General features: G+C 45.1%; 1 protein-coding gene across 3 annotated transcripts in view; it reads right to left on the reverse strand.

The window, feature by feature from the left end:
- ATP8A2 (ATPase phospholipid transporting 8A2) overlaps window positions 1–20,657 on the reverse strand; it is a 531,116-nt gene that overhangs the window by 395,785 nt on the left and 114,674 nt on the right. For 2 of the 3 annotated variants that reach the window (XM_033409347.2, XM_033409346.2), the window contains exons 3-11: window positions 17,044–17,143; window positions 16,474–16,572; window positions 15,521–15,566; window positions 14,440–14,480; window positions 9,987–10,060; window positions 8,038–8,107; window positions 7,262–7,389; window positions 5,979–6,090; window positions 82–247 (exon numbers count right to left, since the gene is read on the reverse strand). In XM_033409347.2, the coding sequence (XP_033265238.1) occupies window positions 82–247; window positions 5,979–6,090; window positions 7,262–7,389; window positions 8,038–8,107; window positions 9,987–10,060; window positions 14,440–14,480; window positions 15,521–15,566; window positions 16,474–16,572; window positions 17,044–17,143 (836 nt within the window). The remainder of the gene's footprint in view (window positions 1–81; window positions 248–5,978; window positions 6,091–7,261; window positions 7,390–8,037; window positions 8,108–9,986; window positions 10,061–14,439; window positions 14,481–15,520; window positions 15,567–16,473; window positions 16,573–17,043; window positions 17,144–20,657) is intronic. The other variant, XM_049700910.1, reaches the window with a different exon arrangement.

Here is a 20,657-nt window from a genome sequence, read left to right on the forward strand (position 1 = left end):
GAGAAGGAGGGCATGGCCCGCACACGTACATCACACTTGGAAGGATGGTCAGCTTCAACAAGGAGTCCGTTCGCCACTTACCCATCTTCTTGATGTACCAGTTCTTTCCTCCTTGAGACCCATTCCAGTACAGGGCTCCCACCGAGCTCACCAAGGCCATGACCAGGAGGATGCCAAAGAGTACCAGGATCTGCACATTAGTTACTTTCTCCACATTCGATCTCTTGAGAGGCGCTTTGGTGGAATTCTGTACGAGAGCATGTAAAGCCAGTAAGGGTCACAGAACACACTTGGGGGCAAAGATCAGGGAGCAAAGGAGGTAAGTTAACCACATTCAACACAGAAAAAGTAAAAGACTATCTTTTTGTCAAATAACCAATGAGACTGAGAAGTGTACTATGCTCCTGAATCAGCAGCTAGTTTTAAATAAAGAACACAGAAGACACACTGTCATTTTCAAAGGGCACATTTCAACTCTGCATGACTCAGTCTGTACTTCTTACAATTACAGTCCGTACTTCTTAATTTTAGCATAAAATTAGCTACTTTCACGATCTTAGAATACAGGTTCCAAATCATTTAAGCCCAGTTTAAAAGAAATCAGGCGGCTGCTCCTTCAAGAGAAACCAAGATTCTATATCACAAAAATCTAGAATCTTCAAGGCAATGACGTAGCTCTGTAATTAACACACAGAGAGCTATTTGAAGCCCAGTGGCTCAGAATCTGAGAAAAGACATACACAAACACACACACATCAATAATGCAAAATAGAACAACAGGTGTCAAAATAAATGGATGGATAAAGAGTCCATTTGGAAAACTATGAACAAGAAACGAGCAAGAAGAGCCGGGGAAGCTCTGGTGGCCAGTGGAAATCTGAACGGGGTCCTAAACCACAAACAGAATGTGGGCAGGAAGTTACGACGAAAGTGGAAACACAGCCCAGCCATCTGTAAATGCTCAAGGCCTGCCTTCTCACTGCCGGTGGGGAGACCAGCCCAGCTAGACAACAAGCCAGTGTCGGGAGTGAGTCCAGAAAGATCCATTAAAACCAGATTCAAGGACCACTGCACAGCAGGTTTGGAACTATATCCCCTCAGCAGTGGAAAAGTCAATAGAACTGTTTGCCCTGGACAGTTATTCACTTAAAGTCATTTTATTAAAAAAATTCCTGAAGGCAGTTGTGGTGGGCAGAGTAACCGCCCTCCTCAGTGACATCCAGGTCCTAATACCTGGACCAATGAATATGTTACTGTGTATGGCAAAGGGGCTTTTCTGGTGTGATTAAATCAATGCCCTTGACTTGGGGAGATTAACCTGAATTACGCAAATGGGCCCAATTTAATCACACAGGTCTTTAAAAGCACAAAAGGAAGAGATCCTTCCCCAGTTATGGTCAGAGGGAGATATGAGTACAGACAAATGGCCAAAGAGGCTCTGAAGACAGAGGAGAGGTGGTCATAAACCAAGGGACTCCGGGAGCCTCTAGAAGGCAAGGGATGGGGTCTCCTCTAGAACCTCCTAGAATGTTCTAGAAAGGAAGGCTGCCTGGCTGACATCATGATGTGGGTGAGACCCAGAGCAGACTTCCGACCTACAGAACTGGAACCTAAGAGCTTCGTGTTGCTTTAAGCCACTACGTTTGTGTCATTTGTTGTGGCAGCGACAGGAAACTAACGTGTAACACAGCAGATGGTAACAACCCCTGCCTGGAGGAGGACAGACCCTGGACTAGATCAGAAGCCAGGAGTGGACGGGGGAGATGGCGGGAGCTTCAGTCCACTGTCTCCGTCCACAAGTCATGAGCCTTGTCCCTTCACAGGCAATACTGATACGCAAGATCAGGTGATCTGAATGCTTGCAAGGCACTGACTGGCCATGAAAAATGGTGCCCTGGGCCAGACTTGAGTTAGCACTCTGTCTTCGTCTTCCCAACCCACCTGATCCCTAACAGAGCTAGGATGCAAATGTCTCCGAATATAAGGATACAAATAAAGTCACAACATGAAAACAAAACCGAGATGAAAATGGGCGGCCATTCATTCCTACATTCCATCGAGTAGCTCATACCACAAGGTGGCTGAAACTCATCTGAATTCTATCCCCGAACCCAGGACTGCTGCGACCATGGCCATGGCTTTCCGCAGGGGTGGGGAGTCGGGGACTTGCAACGCTGGTGATTGTGCAGCCCTGTAAGTATCTAAACAGCACGGCTGCCGTTCCTCTGCGTATGCTCTTTTTCCCACTTCACTTTAAGTCGCTGAATTATCTGTCCTTTAAAGACGTTTAAAAATATTCCTCTAGAATCTAAATGGAAATCCATCAGTAAAGGACAACTTACCAATCAAATATCATCTCAAGGTCGATGGGGTCGACACATCACCTTTGGCCTCACGGCAAAAGCCAGAAGACCAGTTTCAAGACCGCCTACCCCAATCTTTTAAAAGCTAATCTTACTTTTAATAAACATTCGTTGGAGGCACAAGCAGAAAAAAATTTACAATAAACGTTACTTCTATGACTCCATGAGTTTATTGACTTTTGACCTTTCCCAGTGGTTGAATCCTGGCCAGTGAATAGGATTAAGAAAAGTTATGTTTCATCCAATACAAGAGCAACGACCCAACACTTCAGGCTTCAGCCCATGCACTTAGGAAAGCCAGGCTCTAGCTACTCACCCCCATCCCCTGAGCATTCCACCTTGCAGTGATGAGCTTGTAATGTCAAATTCCTGCTAGCATTAAAAGTTCTTCTCCAAAATCCTTAGAAAATACTACTTTTGAGTACTGGAGTTCGAAATAGAAATAGACCAAAATGTCAGATTTTGAAAAAGCTTAAATCTGGCCTGAATTTTACACATTTGATTCCCTTCTAAGACAGCAGTCAGCAGAGTACTAGTTAAGACAAGGACTCGGGAGCCAGACTGCCTGGGTTGGAATCCCAGCTCTCTCTCTTACTGGGTATGTAACTTTGCTAACTTACTGAGAGATGCCTCAGTGTACTCATCTAGAAAACAAAAACAAAAACAGTATCTTCCTCATAGGGTCACTGTGAGGAATCAGTGAGTTAATACATGAGAATTTCTTGGAGCAATGCATGGGGCACTGTTTGCTGGAATTACTGTGACAATCTCTCTTTCCCATTAAATCAACTGACAGAAACATCAGACATTGAAATATTTCTGCAGGTAACTACACTCAACATGAAACGAGGGAACTCTGAAGTAGGAGAGTAGAAGGCATTGAGGTGAGAGTTTAAAAAACAAAAAAGTCGGGGCTTCCCTGGTGGCGCAGTGGTTGAGAGTCCGCCTGCCGATGCAGGGGACACGGGTTCGTGCCCCGGTCCGGGAAGATCCCACATGCCGCGGAGCGGCTGGGCCCGTGAGCCATGGCCGCTGAGCCTGCGCGTCCGGAGCCTGTGCTCCGCAGCAGGAGAGGCCACGGCAGTGAGAGGCCCGCGTACCACAAAAAAACAAAAACAAAAACAAAAAAAAGTAGAAGAACCCTAAAGCAATTGTGTTTCCTCTCTGTGGTCGTTCCTGGGGCTTTGGAGTGTTCTGTACTTGAGCAGTCAACATGTAATAAGCCATTCAAAGAGGTTTAGCACATGTAGGTGCAAGGAAGGCACCCAGCACACTCACGGGATGCAAACGTCACGGGGTAACTTAGTGAACACCTTGCTCCCTGAAGGGAGGATGGAATTATTTTTAGGTGTCACTTCATTGCTCTCCTTACACCTCAGCTGCAAAGTTGTATTACCAACGTACGATCTAGGGAAACAGCATCGTACCCTGAAAAAAAAACCTCCAGGGTACAAGGAATCTTGGGGAGTGGTCACATTTGTAAAATGCACAATCTGAAAACTAGTCTTGGGGCCCTGCCCGCATCTGAGCGAGCGCCCTGTGATCTGTCACTTCATTGTAAAAACACAAGTGATCTGTGGTCAGCGGGGCTCCCAGTGTTAGGCGGCAGCGGCGGGTGCTGGCCTGGGGGAGTCTGAGGACACTCACTAGGTGGCAGGGGGCTCGGCTCGTCACCCAGAGAAAGTCTGCACGCAGCTGCTCAGACCCAAGACACTTTACACATCCTAGTCAGTGCGCGCACGTACACACACAGAACACACACACAGAACACACACACACAGAACACAAAGAACACACACACAGAACACACAAAGAACACACACGCACAAACACACACACAGAACACACAGAACACACACACACGCACACACACAGAACACACACACAGAACACACAAAGAACACACACGCACACACACGCACACACACACCTTCCTCTATAACCATCCCACCACATGTGCGGCCTCGCAGTCCCCGGGCCCTCCCCCCTCCTTCCTGCTCCTGCCTCACCCCCCACCCCGAGGACACCCCTCCCCTGAGGTCCCCCAGCAGGGGCTGCTCCGCACAGACTCACGCGCTTCAGAAGACAGCACTGCCGAACGGATGCTCGGGGTCCGGTCATACTTCCGACACCTGCTGCCTCTAACGCCGTGTTAAAAACCCCCTTGTAAAATTCCTGCCATCTGGCTACACGCCCTTCTGCCTCTTCCCTCAGCAAGTCCACCAGCTCTCCCCTCCCCCCCACTCCCTAAAGACTTGAGCCACCGGTTACAGCATCCGTCTCTACCCCGGCCCGGCCGCGTCCCATCTTCACCAAATGCCGTGGTCCCTCCATCCTTCACCCCTCAACACTGAACGCCTCCAACAGCTCCGCTTCAGCTTCCTGCCCCTGGGTCTGTCCGCTCCACAAACCCTCCGCCCCAGAAGATCAAAACCAAGCCCCCTGCACACCAAGGCCTGTCATGGAGCAACTCCAACAATCTTCTTCAACTCCAGTGAGTCTCTCTGCCCCACCCCCCGCCCACCCCGTCTGCACTGCGTTACCCAGCTGGTGTGGACACAGGGCTCTATCACTCCATCGGTTCTAATCAATGGTTAACTCTCTCCTCCTACACCACTTGAGTGAACCAACACAACAGCCTTCCTTCTTCAACTTGACATCTGAAATGTGCTTCTTAGTATCTGGTCAACTGACACCTCCAAACCTGGGCTGGATGACCTTCCATATGGACCCCCAGCACCCCGTAACGACACGCATCACACGATCATCTCTCCACTCTGTAATCCCCACCACTCCCAAGTCTGCCTGGTTCCCAGGGGTGAGACTGTGCCTTCACTATTGTACCCACACAGCCTGGCACAAGATATGGTGCACGGTGGCCACGAAACACTTTTAAATCAAGAAATATTGCCAGATCTGTACTTTAGAAGTCACACAAAAGGGCAGACAAGCTGAAAAACCAATCCTCGTTGACAGCGACCATTAGCAAAATAAGATACCAAGTGATACCGAAGAAATGTAAGAAATGACAGGTAGGGGCACTGATTTATGCAGGACTTCAAAGCTGTCCGGAAAAATACGTCATAAAAGAAATGTGGGCTACAAGGTCACAGATAACAATTTTTAAAACTTAACAGGGAGAAAGAAGAAAATCAGTTTAGTATTTTTTTCTCTTTGGTAAATGATATGAAGAATAAACATGAATTCAAAGATAACTGATTTTCAATTGCCTAGAATTCAGTTAAATAAGACAACTTCCTATAAAATCTGAATTAACGGGGTGCGGAGGAGAAGTAAAGAGAGAAATAAAGAGGTTAGAACAAATCCCCCCTCGCGTTCGAAGATAAACTAGGGGAGGCCTGACTGTCCCATTAAATCCAGAAAACAAAGACTGTTGATATTTCAGGCAAGGGGTAACAAATACTCGATACAGTAACAGAAATTCAGGAGGAACTACCTAGGAACCAAAAGAAAAGCACCTCCTTTCCACATTTAGGTTCACAGACAAAGCTTAAGGTTCCTAAATGCAACACCTGCATTCTCTACCCACGACTCCATAAAAAACAGAAAAAACGACTGAAATCAGCATTGTTTTTCAGCAGAGAAATGTTTTACCTGCATGAGTTTGGTGTCGTGTCCAGTATAAACAACTATGCCGAACACCCACTGAGTGTTTCTAAGCTGTGTACCTCGTAATAAGATCTGGTCGGGCCCAAGGGCAACAGGGCTAAAAACAAGAAACAACATTTATATTTAATGACACTTTGAAAAAATGAGCATGAATTTTCCCCTTAAACATAAACCCACAATACATCAACCGTTTCCTTTAGTCAAATTTGGACTATTTAACGGGGACACAGGGGCCATAAAGGTTACCCCTGGCTTCATCTACCCAAGGTTTATCTCATCCATTCATCAACACAGAAAAAGGTTTTTTTTTTCTCCTATAAAACGTTAAAAGGAAATTGTGTCTCTTATAACTCTCTTATGAAACTCAATATCTGAAAAGGAAATTAAGATAACCAGAAGTTTATTCATTTGGGAAAGTCAGTTTCTAGACTCTGAGAAAAAAAAAAGCTACAATAACAAATGTGTCAAACCTAACTTAATGATTCAATAAAAGTCTGAGTGATAATTTAGAACTTTAAAGTGGGAGCCTACAGAACAGCCCTGTGTACTACATGAAACCGAGAAGGGTGCCACACTTAGACTTGTCAGAGTTATTTTGGGTTGGTTCCCGTGATCGGGTCCTTCCCTTTGGGTCTGTTCAAAACATAAAGGTGGAGACCACTGGTAAGGAGCATGCAGGTTGAAGATAAGCAGAAGAGAGAAACCACGCCCCAATGTAACGACAAAAAATGACTCAAATGATAAGTGCCAAGAGGGCAAAGACAACAGAATAGAGACAACAGGGCAGTGAACGTTCTGAAGGCAGGGTAACCGGTCCTTCCATTCAACTTGCCAAAAACACAGACTACTTAGAAGACAGCGAAGGGAAAAAAGATGTTTCTCTAATAAATGTCAGCTCTTACACGCTTCAGACATCTCTCTTCTGCTTTTCTGGACAATTTTACGCAGCCAAAATCAACTACTCTCCTCCCTGGCGAGTAATACACACAGAAAGACCAGGCCAGTTCTGTGAACCTCACTTCAGACCCTCGGGATATTTCCTTGCCAAAAATCAGGTCTTTCCTTAAATTTAAGGGAAGGTTTAAATGGATTAAAACGGTGTTTCAAGAAAAGCTCAGTCTCCCATATCTAAGCTAAACATGAAGAGATCTGTTTTAAAAATATTATGAAAGCAGAAAACAGACTGACATTTGCCAAAGCTCCTATAATTCTTAGTCACATTAAAAATAAATTAAAAGAAAATCCACTAAGACACGAGGAAGCGATACCTTTTCCCATCCAAGTTCAAGTTTCCGGTGAAATCGTAGAGGTGGCGATTGGGCCCTTCACACTCTATGCTCCCAGACAACTTCATCAGCACCTCCCTCACCTGCATGTCAGCCGTGTGACTCACACCCTGAAACGTTCAACCCAAAGAGGAAACTGAACACAATCTTCCAGGTTTACGAATGACACTCAGCATATCCCTACTGTTAGTCAAAAGGAAATAATGAATCAACTAAAATGGAATAGTTGGGTGGGGTCCTCAAGCTACCATCCCTTCAGGATGGACTTCACAGGCAGCTTCGGTCACAGCAACCTAATACAAAAGGTTTGGAAGAATTCAATATATAATAACAATTTTAAATTTCAATTAATAACTCATTTTGACACAAATTTTCTGCTGTACCAAGTTGCATTGGCTGATTCTGTCCACATATCTTTCTTTTCTATCTGAGATATCTGACTTAGGCATTTTTTTCTCTTTAAAGAAGAGTTACAGGGTGCCAGATATCACACTATGTTAAAGGGGTACTTTATTCTGTGTTTATGGCCACGTTAGGGTACAGCTAATGGAGTGTGCTTTCTGTAAAGGGTTTGGGTGTGTCGATTATGACTTTAGCACGGATGTGTCAGCACAGTGGTGGAGTCCTGAGTTTGTGCTTCACTGAACTCTGAACTGTGCTTCACTGAACTCCAGAAAAAGCACTGACTGGTACGTGAGGGGAGCACCGTCGCCATTTGGGCCCCATAACAGTGCAAGTCATAAAAGGTGACTTTTTACCTGACGTATTTTAAGGTTCGTCTCCCCATCGAGATTGGCTGTTTCAACATAACACATTGCCTGAGGTTCACTAAGGAGAGAAAAAAAAAAAAAGTTGAGTAAGGTCCCCTCCACCAATTCACAGCTCAGAAAGCCTCAACCATGGAAACTCTGCTGACCGGCCCTTCAGAGTGATGTCATAACTGACCGCCACAGGAAGAGTGACTGATGAGACAGACAGGACAGACAGACAGGTGTGTGGAGAGCACAGCGCCAAGACGAGCTGTCTCTCCAATGATCTACCCACACAGGCCCCACAAAACGGCCGCCCGACTCCAAGTGGACAGAAATAACAGAGGATGCATGGGAAGGGGACAGGCCTGTGATAGGAAACAAGAGGTCCCAGCTAAGACCGCCCAGTGGGCTCAGGTGACCCTGAAAGTCAGAGGCTGGCCTGCCCTTGACCGAAACAGCCACCCAGGCCAGGCCAGGCCAGCACACACACCTTCTGAAGGAGATTACGGCCAGAGGAACTGAGAAATCAAGGCATAGGCTTGGCAGGGTTTTTCTTCCCTGCAGTTTTTACTGTGTCCACAGGCAACTTTTTAATCAAAACACCTGATTTTAAGGACAGAAAACTCAAAGAATAGATACAGAGTATAGCACCTGCCGTGCTTAAACATAAGCACGGCAGATACTATACTCCTACTTGGATGTTCAGGTCCAGGGAGCACAGTTAGGGTTTAACAAGATTCTATGACCACCAGCCACTTACAATCTCCTGGCACTGCCCTTCCTGGCCGTGTGGCCTCAGCGAGTTCAACGATCTCTCTGTAGCCCTTGTTTTTTCATGTACCAAGTAAGGCTGTCAAGGGCTGTTGGGAAGATTAAATGGGGTCATGTGCTCAACGGGCCACTCGGGACAAACACCAGGGAACCTGGAAAATGTGATGTCAGCTCAGGCAATCCTTATTCAAAGCTGGCTTTCTGAGGGTCACACCCAAAACTCATAACCCAAACTATCTCAAGTGATCAACGTTTTACTATTTCTGAGAGTTTCTCTGTTACTAATCAATAGGGACAAACATGAATCCTGCCCCATGTATATGGGGCCTTTCCCCCTCTACAGACCTGGGGTCCTTTTATTAAACCTTTTATCTCAAGCAGAAAATTTGTGCTAAGCCCTAAAATCTGACAAAATAAGTGATTCAATCCCATAAAAGAGAGTCTGTCTGCACTCAAACACATGCGGTGGGAGATCTGATGCCCAGCAGCACATCAGTACAGGGAGGTTTAGTCCTGGCATCGTCTAATTTAATCTTGCGCTCAAACAGAAGTTTACTCGTATCCTGATTCTGGCTTTCCTTCTTTGATATCTACTTTTACGTATCATCCAAGGAAAAGTCAAGGACTGTGTTGTTTATCGTTTACACCATTTGGTGATGAAACCTCTGTAGCACAAAATTACCCAAAAAACATGGCAATGGTGCTTAGACAGAAAGGGGGCAAAATACGGACCATCTGCAAGTCATGTGCACACTGAGAAGTGCCTGTGGGTCTCTGAACTACCGTAAGGGGAGGCATTCGATTCTGCGGAGAAGGCTGCTGGCTGGACCCACCAGAGCCGCTCCTGAAGTTTCAGACACGCCGTGACCTGGATGCTACCGAACAAATCACTCCACTGCTCTGGAATGTATCCCCACAAACGAGGAATAGCCCAGAACAGCCACGAGATGAAAGTGAATCAATACATATAAAAAGACGTCAGAAAAAAAGTACAAAGAAATGAATGGGAGAAAGAAAACTCAGGGTTAAGGCAAAAAAATGCAAAGGAGTAAAGGGAGAAAACGTGGGGGAGAGGGTGGGGACCCAGAGGGTGCAGGGAGGGTAGCTGGAGGCTTCTGCAGGCACTAGGTAACACTCCATTGTTCTCAACACCGATTTCAAAACCATGCCACGAGCCCCCTGACCTGGAGGACAGCAGGACCACATCTGCGGGAAGACACTGCCCGTTGACGACCTTCACGATGTCTCCCACGGCTACCTAGAACACAAGAACAAGGACCGAGAAACATGAGAGACAGGGAAGCGCAAATGGTGATAAAAGTGGTTAAACGTCGGGAGAAAAAAATTACTGTATAAGTGTGCCGTGAAGTTTAAGGCAGAGGAGCTCAAATTCTTTTCCTCGACAAGAATAAAAGGAACATTTCAATACAGACAAAAGGCAATGCTGCCTTTCTGCAATGATGCCGAACGAAGAAGAAAAAAAGGAGGAGAAAATAGATGAGTCAAAACAACCATCAGGTTTCACTTTCTCACTGGCTTACAGATACATGCACATCTATCCCCACAGCTGTGGGCAGCAGGGTAAGCGGTTAAGTGCACAGCTCGAGAGCCTGCCTGGACGCCTGGGTCAAATCCCCCGTGGGACCCGTTCCTAGTGCACGTAAACCTTGAGCAACTCATGCAAACTCTGGCGCCCCACTTTTCCCATCTGTCCAACGAGGTCATCAGCACATATTTCATGGGGTTATTGTGGGGATCAACTGAGTTAACACAGGCAAATGTCTTCTGTTTTACATCTGGGGAAACTGAGATACAAAGTGAAATACTGGGTCATGGTCACAAAACCAGTGCGTGTTAGAGCCAGGACTCAAAACCAAGCCATCGGGCTGGAAGCCCAGTGGTCTGATTAAAAGGTAATACTAAATTCATGCAGGAACAATGCATCTCAAAGGTCCCCTGGAAATACTCCACATGAAAGAGATTCGTGTGGCCTCAAGAAATTGCCAGAAAAGAATCACAGAAGCCCCCAAGCCACGGAAACAGGTGCTCGTCTGCAGGACACAAGCCCACGGCCGAGGGCCCACAGGGCCTTTAAATAACCTCACAGACACACCAGGCTGGAGAGGACATGTGCTTTCAAGCCAGGTAGGCCCAGGCTCAGATCTGAGCTTCACAGACACACATGAACTCACAGAGCCTGGCAGGCAGGCTCTCCACCTCCTTGAACTCCAGTGTCCTCACTTATAAAATGGGAAACGCCACCACTGACCTTGCAGGGTTGTTGCAATGAGTAAGGAGGGATATGCCAGCACCAGACATGAAGCAGGCACGGCTACGTGTTAGCCTTGAGCGTAACCGAATGGGCACCATGAGTGTGAGAGTGAGGATGGTGGAGTTCTCTGACAGCGCAAGCAAGGCTGTTCCTGGTATATAATTTCAAAACTCAAAGTCTAACTGAGCAGGACCCTATGGGGCCTTCCCAGGACAAACCTCTCCCCCACATCCTCTGCTTTAGCTCCTGGCTGAAGTACCTAGATAACAGCATGTGATGCACACTCCCTGGGTCGTTTTACAGATGTTAAAACCCCCACCAAATAGGAGAAATTAACTACTTGATGACCATGAGCACATAGCCCCCAGACCTGCTGGCACCTAAGGACGATAATGTTAAACCTGTGACACCACCCTGTTACTACCATCAACCAATCACAGAACTGTGCACAAGCTGATCACCTACCCTGGGATGCCCCTCCCTCACCTGGCCTTTAAAGATGCTTTGCTGAAACCCTTTGGGGAGTTTGGGTGTTTTGGGCACTAGCCACCTGGACTCCTTGCTTGGCACCTGCAATAAAGACTGCACTTCCCAGCACCGCTTACTGAAGAGGCTGTCCTTTCTCCATTGTATGTTCTTGCCTCCTTTGTCGTAAATTAGGTGTCATAAACATGTGTGTGTGTTTATCTCTGGGCATTCTATCCTGTACCATTGACCTATATGTCTGTTTTTGTGCCAGTACCATACCGTCTTGATTACTGTAGCTTTGTGGTATAGTTTGAAGTTGGGGAGCCTGATTCCTCCAACTGCATTTTTCTTTCTCAAGATTGCTTTGGCTCTTTGGGGTCTTTTGTGTTTCTATACGAATTTTAAAATGTTTTGTTCTAATTCTGTGAAGAATGCTAATGGAATATTACTCAGCCATAAAAAGGAACGAAATTGAGTTATTTGTAGTGAGGTGGATGGACCTAGAGTCTGTCATACAGAGTGCAGTAAGTCAGAAAGAGAAAAACAAATACCGTATGCTAACACACATATATGGAATCTAAAAAAAAAAATAGTACTGATGAACCTAGTTGCAGGGCAGAAATAAAGATGTAGATGTAGAGAATAGACTTGAGGACATGGGGTGGGAGGGGGAAGCTGGGGCGAAGTGAGAGTAGCATCAACATATATACACTACCGAATGTAAAATAGATAGCTAGTGGGAAGCAGCAGCATAGCACAGGGAGATCAGCTCGGTGCTTTGCGATGACCTAGAGAGGTGGGATAGGGAGGGTGGGAGGGAGGCTCAAGAGGGAGGGGATATGGGGACATGTGTATGCAAATGGCTGATTCACTTTGGTGTGCAACAGAAACTAACACAGTATTGTGAAGCAATTATACTCCAATAAAGATTAAAAAATAATAATAAAATAAAGCACATGCATATACCTATTCAGAAATCTAAAAAAAAAAGACTGCACTTCCCTTCACCATGACTCCGTGTCAGCAGATTGGCTTTACTGCAGGCGGGCAAGCGGACTTACGTTTGGTTCAGTAACAGAAGGGCACTACGCTTTCTGTTTCCTATTCTAACCCATGTTACTCATCTCTTTGAAATCAAGAATTAAAAAAAAAACAAAACAAAAAAAACCACTGCATCTTACAATCCAGGAAAACGGCCTGACAGGTGACTGTGTTTAATATTTTATCAGGACAAAGGAATGCTGCTAAAAGTCATCCTGTTAGTGCCTTGATTTGCTTATCAAAGTGTGTGGGTAAGTCTAAGGAATCGGGCTCAGCATCAAGAAGGGTGGTAAACATTAAATTTCAGAGCCCCTGTACATCTGAAGTTCGTATCCAGCTTAAAGGCAAAAGAAAGGCAGGGGCCATGCTTAATTCTTATCTGCATCCCCAGCGCCTAACACTGCCTCTGGCACATACTAAGAGCTCCATTTAAAACAACAAAATCCATTCTTAACTGAAATAAAAATGCAGGTGGAAAAACGTAACAGGTATTTTGGTTGATGGGTTGGTTTTTTTCTCTCCAAATGTGTGTAGGAAACAGTAATGAGCTTTAGGGGTCTGAAGCCATCCACTCCTAGATCCAGAATTCTGAGATCATCACTCCATATTCTACTGTTTCAAGTAGTGTCAACAGCCCAAATTCAAATAATCCTCCACTCCTGCCAGTATGAGCGCCTTCCTGGGGAGGGGAGTGGCAACAGGAACATCGGGGAGAGAGGCCACTCCTAAGTGCCGTGGGAGTTCTCAAGTTCCCATGGCACGCTAGGAGCATTGCTACCATCTGTGAAGGCAAGAAACTCCGAGCACCTGACCGAGAACCACCACACTTCCCAGTGAGAGCGAGGTCAATTAATATTTACAACACAGGGCTTCCGGATGGCTACCAGGTTAAGGTGTTGCCACAAAACACTACCGAGGGGCTTAATGGATCTCCTGTAACAAAGTAAAAAGAAAATGACAGCCAAAAGGAAGGCTGCGGTTACCACATCACAGGCATCCTGCAGACTCCCAAGGTCATAGAGGCATTTTAAAACATTTTATTAAATGTTTAGCAAGAGATACTATTATATGTTACTCTTCTAAAATGTAGTTTTCTTCTGAAATCATGTTAATCAGCTTTGAGTCTTGGAGGCATGAGAGTCACCCTCCAAAAACATCTTGTGACCATTAAGTTCCAGCCACAGCAGAGACTCACTGAAAAAGCTAATTTTAGCAGCCAGAGAACACCCAGGTGGCACGGGGTATTTCTTCTCAATCTTCTGTTTATCACTAGTAACAACCAAATCACCACGCCGTTCTCAAACCCCGCCGACCCCATAACTCCAGCGAGGCAAACACTCCTTGCTCTTGTAAAGCTAAAAGCAGCAACTTTCAGCCTCAGAACCCACCCAGGATGGTTCCCAGCCCCCAGTCTACCACTTCTTCCATTTAGGGCTAATTATAAACCCAAACTCTTTCCACCAAAAATGTCAGAAGTGAGAATTTCAGAAGTTAAAAAAAAAAGTCTTTAAAAGAGTGCACTGAGATAAAGAGAACAACAGAAGACCAAGGGAAAACGCTTCTTTACTTGGATTCAGAAACTAGAAAATGATGTGAAATTTCTGAAATATCCATCAGGGGCAATGAATTTCCCAGCTCTGAACTGACACAGGGAATGGCTTCTAGAAGATGCAGCAACAGAGGAAACATGCACCCACGTTCCAGGAAAGCCTCAGGGAAAAACCACACTGCACCACTTACATGACATGGACATGGCCCGTGTCTTAACACAAACTTTATACCAAAATCAACACTAGCAATGAATTACAGGTCTCCAAACCAGTACTTTCTGGCATATCTTTAAAATTTGTTATTACCTCTTTCCACATAATGGTATGCCACATACCATTCCTTAACACTGCAAAAGAAAAACAAAACAAGTATCGGTTAATACTGATGATAATCAACATAAAATCAGCTTTCCAAAATCCAAAAGGCTCCTTTTAAAATTCCACTGATTAATTCCAACATACCATATCCTTAGACATAAACGTATAACATCATCACTGCCCAAAACAGAGCCCCAACTAGGTACTTACGTACCGTATAGAGAGGAATGCATACACATAAATATTCATGTTTGCAAATAAGTTACATCATTCACATTTAGCCCATATGAAGAAAATAATCACCTTGCATTTACAAGATTCACCAAAACACACACACTCGCATAAACACACCGCCCCCCCGCCCGCATTAACACAGAGCTACCATTCTAGAAATGCAACAATAAGCAGATAGAGGTCGGGGGCAATTATAAACCAAGGCTATGAACGCTTTGACTTTTATGGACATAAAATATGTCTAGCTCCTGAAAATTAAAACCTTTTCTAAAACTCTAAAATACACAAAGCCTGTTCAGATTTTAATTACCAGGACTCACCTTTTGTTGGATTTGTTTGTCATTTTGCTATTTTTAAAGTATCTTATAGATTTCCCTCAATTATTTATTTATTTATTTTTGGCTGCCTTTGGTCTTCGTTGCCACGCGCGGGCTTTCTCTAGTTGCGGCAAGCGGGGGCTACTCTTTGTTGGGGTGCGTGGGCTTCTCACCGTGGTGGCTTCTCTTGTTGCAGAGCACGGGCTCTACGCACGCGGGCTTCAGTAGTTGTGGCACATGGACTCAGTAGTTGTGGCACGTGGGCTCTAGCGTGCAGGCTCAGTAGTTATGGCGCACGGGCCTAGTTGCTCCGCGGCATGTGGGATCTTCCAAGACCAGGGCTCGAACCCGTGGTCCCCTGCACTGGCAGGCGGATTCTTAAGCACTGCGCCACCAGGGAAGTCCAAGATTTCCCTCAATTTATCTCAACACCATTAACTACTTATTTAAAATTCCTTAACTGCAAGTCTTCTTCTTAAGTTTTCTAGTGGAAAAAATGAGTCAGCCTGGGGTCTTACCTATCGTTTTCTTTTTGTTAACTGCATTGTCTGCCTTATGTCGCTTCTGTTACAGAAAGAAAAAAAGGTGTTAGTTTCAAAAGTTCCAGGTGAATAACTGAAACAGCGAACAATAAGATCCAGCAAAAAACAAGACAAGGAAACCAACGGGCAGCTCCACTAACGTCCTAAAGTTCAGTTCAATGGTCGTGATCCAGCGCCACTCGCGAAATTCAGAGACTAACACCGTACATGTAGATGCGGTTTAAATGCTTGTATTTTGGTTACAGCAAGGAAAAAACACTTGGAAGCATAAAACTTTCTACCCCTTGATTGTTTTAGATCGAACTAAAAGAATTATTCTATAAGATAAACTAACAACAAACAACTGAACTCATTTTATTGATAAAGAACTTTGGGGGCAAAGTACCTCTGCTTTGATTTGTACTGCATTTATTCATTTACCTATTCCCAGAAAAATGTGCATGCATGTATGAGAGAGAGGGGGAGACAGACAGAAAGGAAGGGGAGAAGGAAGAGCCTGAAAAGAGGACAGAGAGAAAACAGGAAAGAGCATGAATATGGCTGTAGCCGATGAATTTGGAGATGCACTGAAGTATAAGGAGGGAGGAGATTCTTGTAAAGTAATCTCAATGCTGCTACACTAGACAGCAATTCAGTCCTCCATTTGCTACCCAGACTAGCACGCTCTCAAGGAGGATGTAAGGAACATCGGCAATAAAAATCAAAGCGTGTCCATAAACCTAACATCAGGAAATACAGATTGAACTACTTCTGTTTCACTGTATAGTTCAGACACTGTGTGCACACATTCTGTCCCCAAAAATACCATCATGAAACTTGAGCCTAGTTAGCCTATAGACCAACCTTTCTGTCTTAAAATATCCAAAGCAGCAAATAAGTTGTAAGTTACATTCAATAAATGTTTTTATTATCTGAAAGCAAAAACTTACAAAATCTTCTACAATCTCTTTGATGCCTGCGATTGTTAAAATAATGATCAATGGCACCAGGGTGGTATATCTTCCTGTTGGAGAAACATCTGGAATTTGCTGTAAGACAGAGAGACCAAAAGCGGGAAGTTGGCAAATTAAAATCCTCTCCAAGAAAAAGAAAATATGGCTCACACTCCTCGCTCCTCTGCAGTTCTGTTGCATTCATTTCTGTTACAAAGCGATTACCTTATTTTAAGAGCTAGCTAAGTCCGTTACATATTTTTAAAATTCTACCCAACGTCGTTTTGTGTTTGGATCAGAAAAGAGGGTTAGAAGTCGGATCCCACAGTCTTCTTTCAGTGCCTCTTTTCGTAACTGCAATTATCCTTAAGCAAAGAAGGATATACCTAAAGAAGTCTCCCTTTATGCAAAGATCCCATTTGTTCAAGCAAACAGTAATTGGATGAAGGAGGCACATTTCATTCAAGTCTGATGACCCTTTCTCGGTTAAGTGACCTTTTTAGCAAGATCTTATTTTGCATACAATTAAGGTTATGAATTTTAAGTAACTTTTTAAAAAAATGTCACCTGTAATAAGGCAATGAAGAGGAAGAAGGCATTGGCAGCTCTCCTGATCTGCTCATACAAGAATCGAGGTAGAAACGTCAACACGCTGTACTTGGCCGTACTGTGAGGACAAAGGAAAACGCTGCTATCAGTTATGGATGTAAATTCTAAAACACAGGAAAACAAAGTTTCCAAAATTACACAAGTGATTGTAAAAACAAAATATTTCAAAACTCAGGACAAGAACATTGCTGTGCTGGCCCTCTCCGTCTTGTAAAAAGACACCTTTCCTAAGAAAATCTTCTAATGGGATCTCTGTTTTCAAACTTTGATACATACGTGTTCATTTAGTCTCACACGGTGTAACCAGGGAAATGTACCCACCTTCTAGGAGCCTTGTGCTATGAACACACTAAGCGTATACACGATGTCTGTATAGATAAAGATACGTATCAAAGATCACAAAACAGAAAGAGGCACATGTTCCCAAAGCAGTAATATACGAACACAGAGAGAGGTGAGGCATCTGCCTAGTAACTCACACAAACCAAGGTAGAACTGTTACCCCAGGATTGCTGAGTCACTACAGTTCTTATCACAAAGCCGCTGATTCAACGTAGAACGTCCACTCTATCAAGCACGCCCTGGTAACGGGGGCGTGTGGTTGACAGTTCAATGTGTCCCTCTGGACACTCAACACAGACATTTTATGCTCAACCACACCTGAATGAACCCCCCTTCCACACATCCTTCATTCAGCCACCTTCACTCACACTCCACTTCCATGTGAGACATCCTCTCCTTCCACGCCGTGTCTCCAGGACTAATCTTGCCCTCCCATGAAGTGTGGTCCAATTCGCAAAGGCTCTTCTTCCTCCAAGTCACAGGGTGATGTTTACACCTGCGTAATATAGTCTCTGCTTTGCTTCGTATTATATTTATGTACCCCCAGAATAGATTCTTGGAACAGTACGAATGTTTACTTTGTTAAAAAAACAAATAACAGACCCAAAATGGAGTCACTTGTGCTCAGCCCACATCATCAGACTGAGACTCGATGCCTGACCTAATTGCAGCTTCAGCCTGTTCCAGGAATCTAATCTTAACCAGTCAGTCTGGAATCACCTGGTCAGCACTAGGGAGGTTATCAACCTGATACACCCCAAAGGAATGTGACTTTGCCCCAAACAATTGTCTCTTAGCTAGTAACTTCCTTGTCCCACTGTTTTTCACCTATAAAAGTCTTCCACTTTGTACAACTCCTCAGAGCTACTCTATCTGCTCGATGGGATACTGCCGAACTCATAAATCACTGAATAAAGGCAATAAGATCTTTAACATTTACTCACCTGATTTTTTTTTTTAAAACAACTTCTACTTTGTATGTTGCTAGCACATAGCAGATCATCAACGAACAGTGCGATAATGGAAAGGCATACACTGGGGACCTGAGGGATAAAACGAACCATACCTCCTTTAGCTGCTCAAAGCCTCATCCATAAAAATACCTGCCGAGTCTGAGCTCACCTTCTGAAGCCACCTCTTACCTGAAGTACAGTCTTGAGAGATTTTCTGGGTTTAAAATACACATTAATTAGAAGCACCAAAGAGAAGAGCCAGGCGCTCAGAAGACAGAGCACCTGAGGCACATGTACTTCTATAACACCTGACGGTGACCAAACCTGGAATGACCGAATGAAATGCCAAAACTGACAGCTCGGGCTTCCCTGGTGGTGCAGTGGTTAAGAATCCACCTCCCAATGCAGGGGACACGGGTTCGAGCCCTGGTCCGGGAAGATCCCACATGCCGTGGAGCAACTAAGCCCGTGCGCCATAACTACTGAGCCTGCGCTCTAGAGCCCGTGGACCACAACTACTGAGCCCGCGAGCCACAACAACTGAAGCCCACGTGCCTAGAGCCCGTGCTCCGCAACCATAGAAGCCACGGCAATGAGAAGGCCGTGCACCGCAATGAAGAGTAGCCCCCTGCTCGCCGCAACTAAAGAAAACCGCACACAGCAACGAAGAACGAAAGCAGCCTAGATAAATAAATAAATTAAATTTATTTTTTAAAAAACTGACAACTCAAAACACACAGCAGCCTGAGGCCATATGATGGGGGCGGTGGGGAAGGAATGGGATGGGATAGCTCCATGTACCATTTGTGGCCACTGCTGCAGGGAAGATCTGGTGTCACAGCCTGGTGTTTTGCAATACACAATGATTAAGAGTCATCCTTAAGACAGAATTATTTCTAGCCTTCTTCTGAAGGCGCTGTGATACTGTGATTTATTACAAGAAACATATATTTGGTCTTCATCCCAGTTACTGGCACAGAGCTCCTAAAACCTTTGGGATATCTGTTGTGTTGAGAGCGATAAAGGTATCTTTTGTTATGTCAATGAGGTGACTCATGGAAAGTCCCTAGGTAACCTAAGGATGGGGGCTGGATGCCAGGGGAACCAACCACATGATTGGAGGGTTGAAACTTTCAGTCCCACTCCCTCCTAAGAGAAAAGAGGGGCTGGAGATTTCAATCACCGACAGCCAATGATTCTACCAATCACGTGTCTGCAATGAAGCCTCCATAAAAAACCAAAAGGACAGGTTTGGAGAACTGAAGACCCAAGGGAAGATCTGATGTTGCCATTTAAGTCTATAGACCATCTGCTGGCAGAATTCCTTCTTCCTCAGGGAGGTCAGTCTCTGTTCATTCAGGCCTTCACCTGATGGATGAGGTCCACCCACATTACGGTGGGCAATGTGCTTTACTCAAAGCCCACCAGTTTATCCATAAATGTTAACCTCATCCAAAAGGTACCTTAAGAGAAACACCTAGAATAACATTTGACCAAATGTCCAGGCGCCCTGGCCCAGCCAATCTGACACATAAGATTAACCACCGCACGCATATTCCGATTCAGTGGGTCTGGAATGGGTCTGAGATTCTGCATTTCTAATGAGTTCCCAGGTGCTGGTCTGAGACCCACCCTGAGTGGCAGCTACCCCTGAGGAGGTAGATGTGTTCGAGTCACCCATCTGAGTTCCACCCAGCTGAACAGGATACAATGTAACTGGATTCCCCGGGGGAAAGAAAATTGACAGGATGAAAGGGGTGAATGAAGAGCTTCCCAGCAGAAGAGTTTGTTCGCCAGCTGAATTCGTTACCCCAGAAGATTCCTCCTCAAACTGCATGTGTCAGCCTCCCTGACGGCCTGGCCAGGCATTGGCTGCAAGCACATCTCAGGCGTTTAGTGAGTCTGTAGGGCCTGGGGCACGGGGAGAAATGACCAGGAGAAAACAGGACTGTTTCCCATGGTTCACCCAGTTTCCCTCTAAGTATCTGTTAGATCAGTGTTTCCCGAAATCAGGTGACATGAAGAACGACCAGGGACTTGTCAAAAATCCATCCATCCATCCATCCTTCCACAGGTATTTACTGAGCCTTATCTATGTACCAGGCACCGTGCCCAGCACTGCGGGGAATCAAAGGGTCACAAAAGCATTATCGCAAGGGAATTACATTCTAGAGACAAAATGACACTTTAAAACCAAATAAAATATGCGGCAGGATAGATAGTGAAGAATACCGTGGAGGAAAACAGACCAGGGATGGAGGACACAGAAGAGGACAC

This window comes from Orcinus orca, chromosome 18 (genome assembly GCF_937001465.1).
Source record: "Orcinus orca chromosome 18, mOrcOrc1.1, whole genome shotgun sequence".
Classification (NCBI taxonomy): domain Eukaryota; kingdom Metazoa; phylum Chordata; class Mammalia; order Artiodactyla; family Delphinidae; genus Orcinus; species Orcinus orca.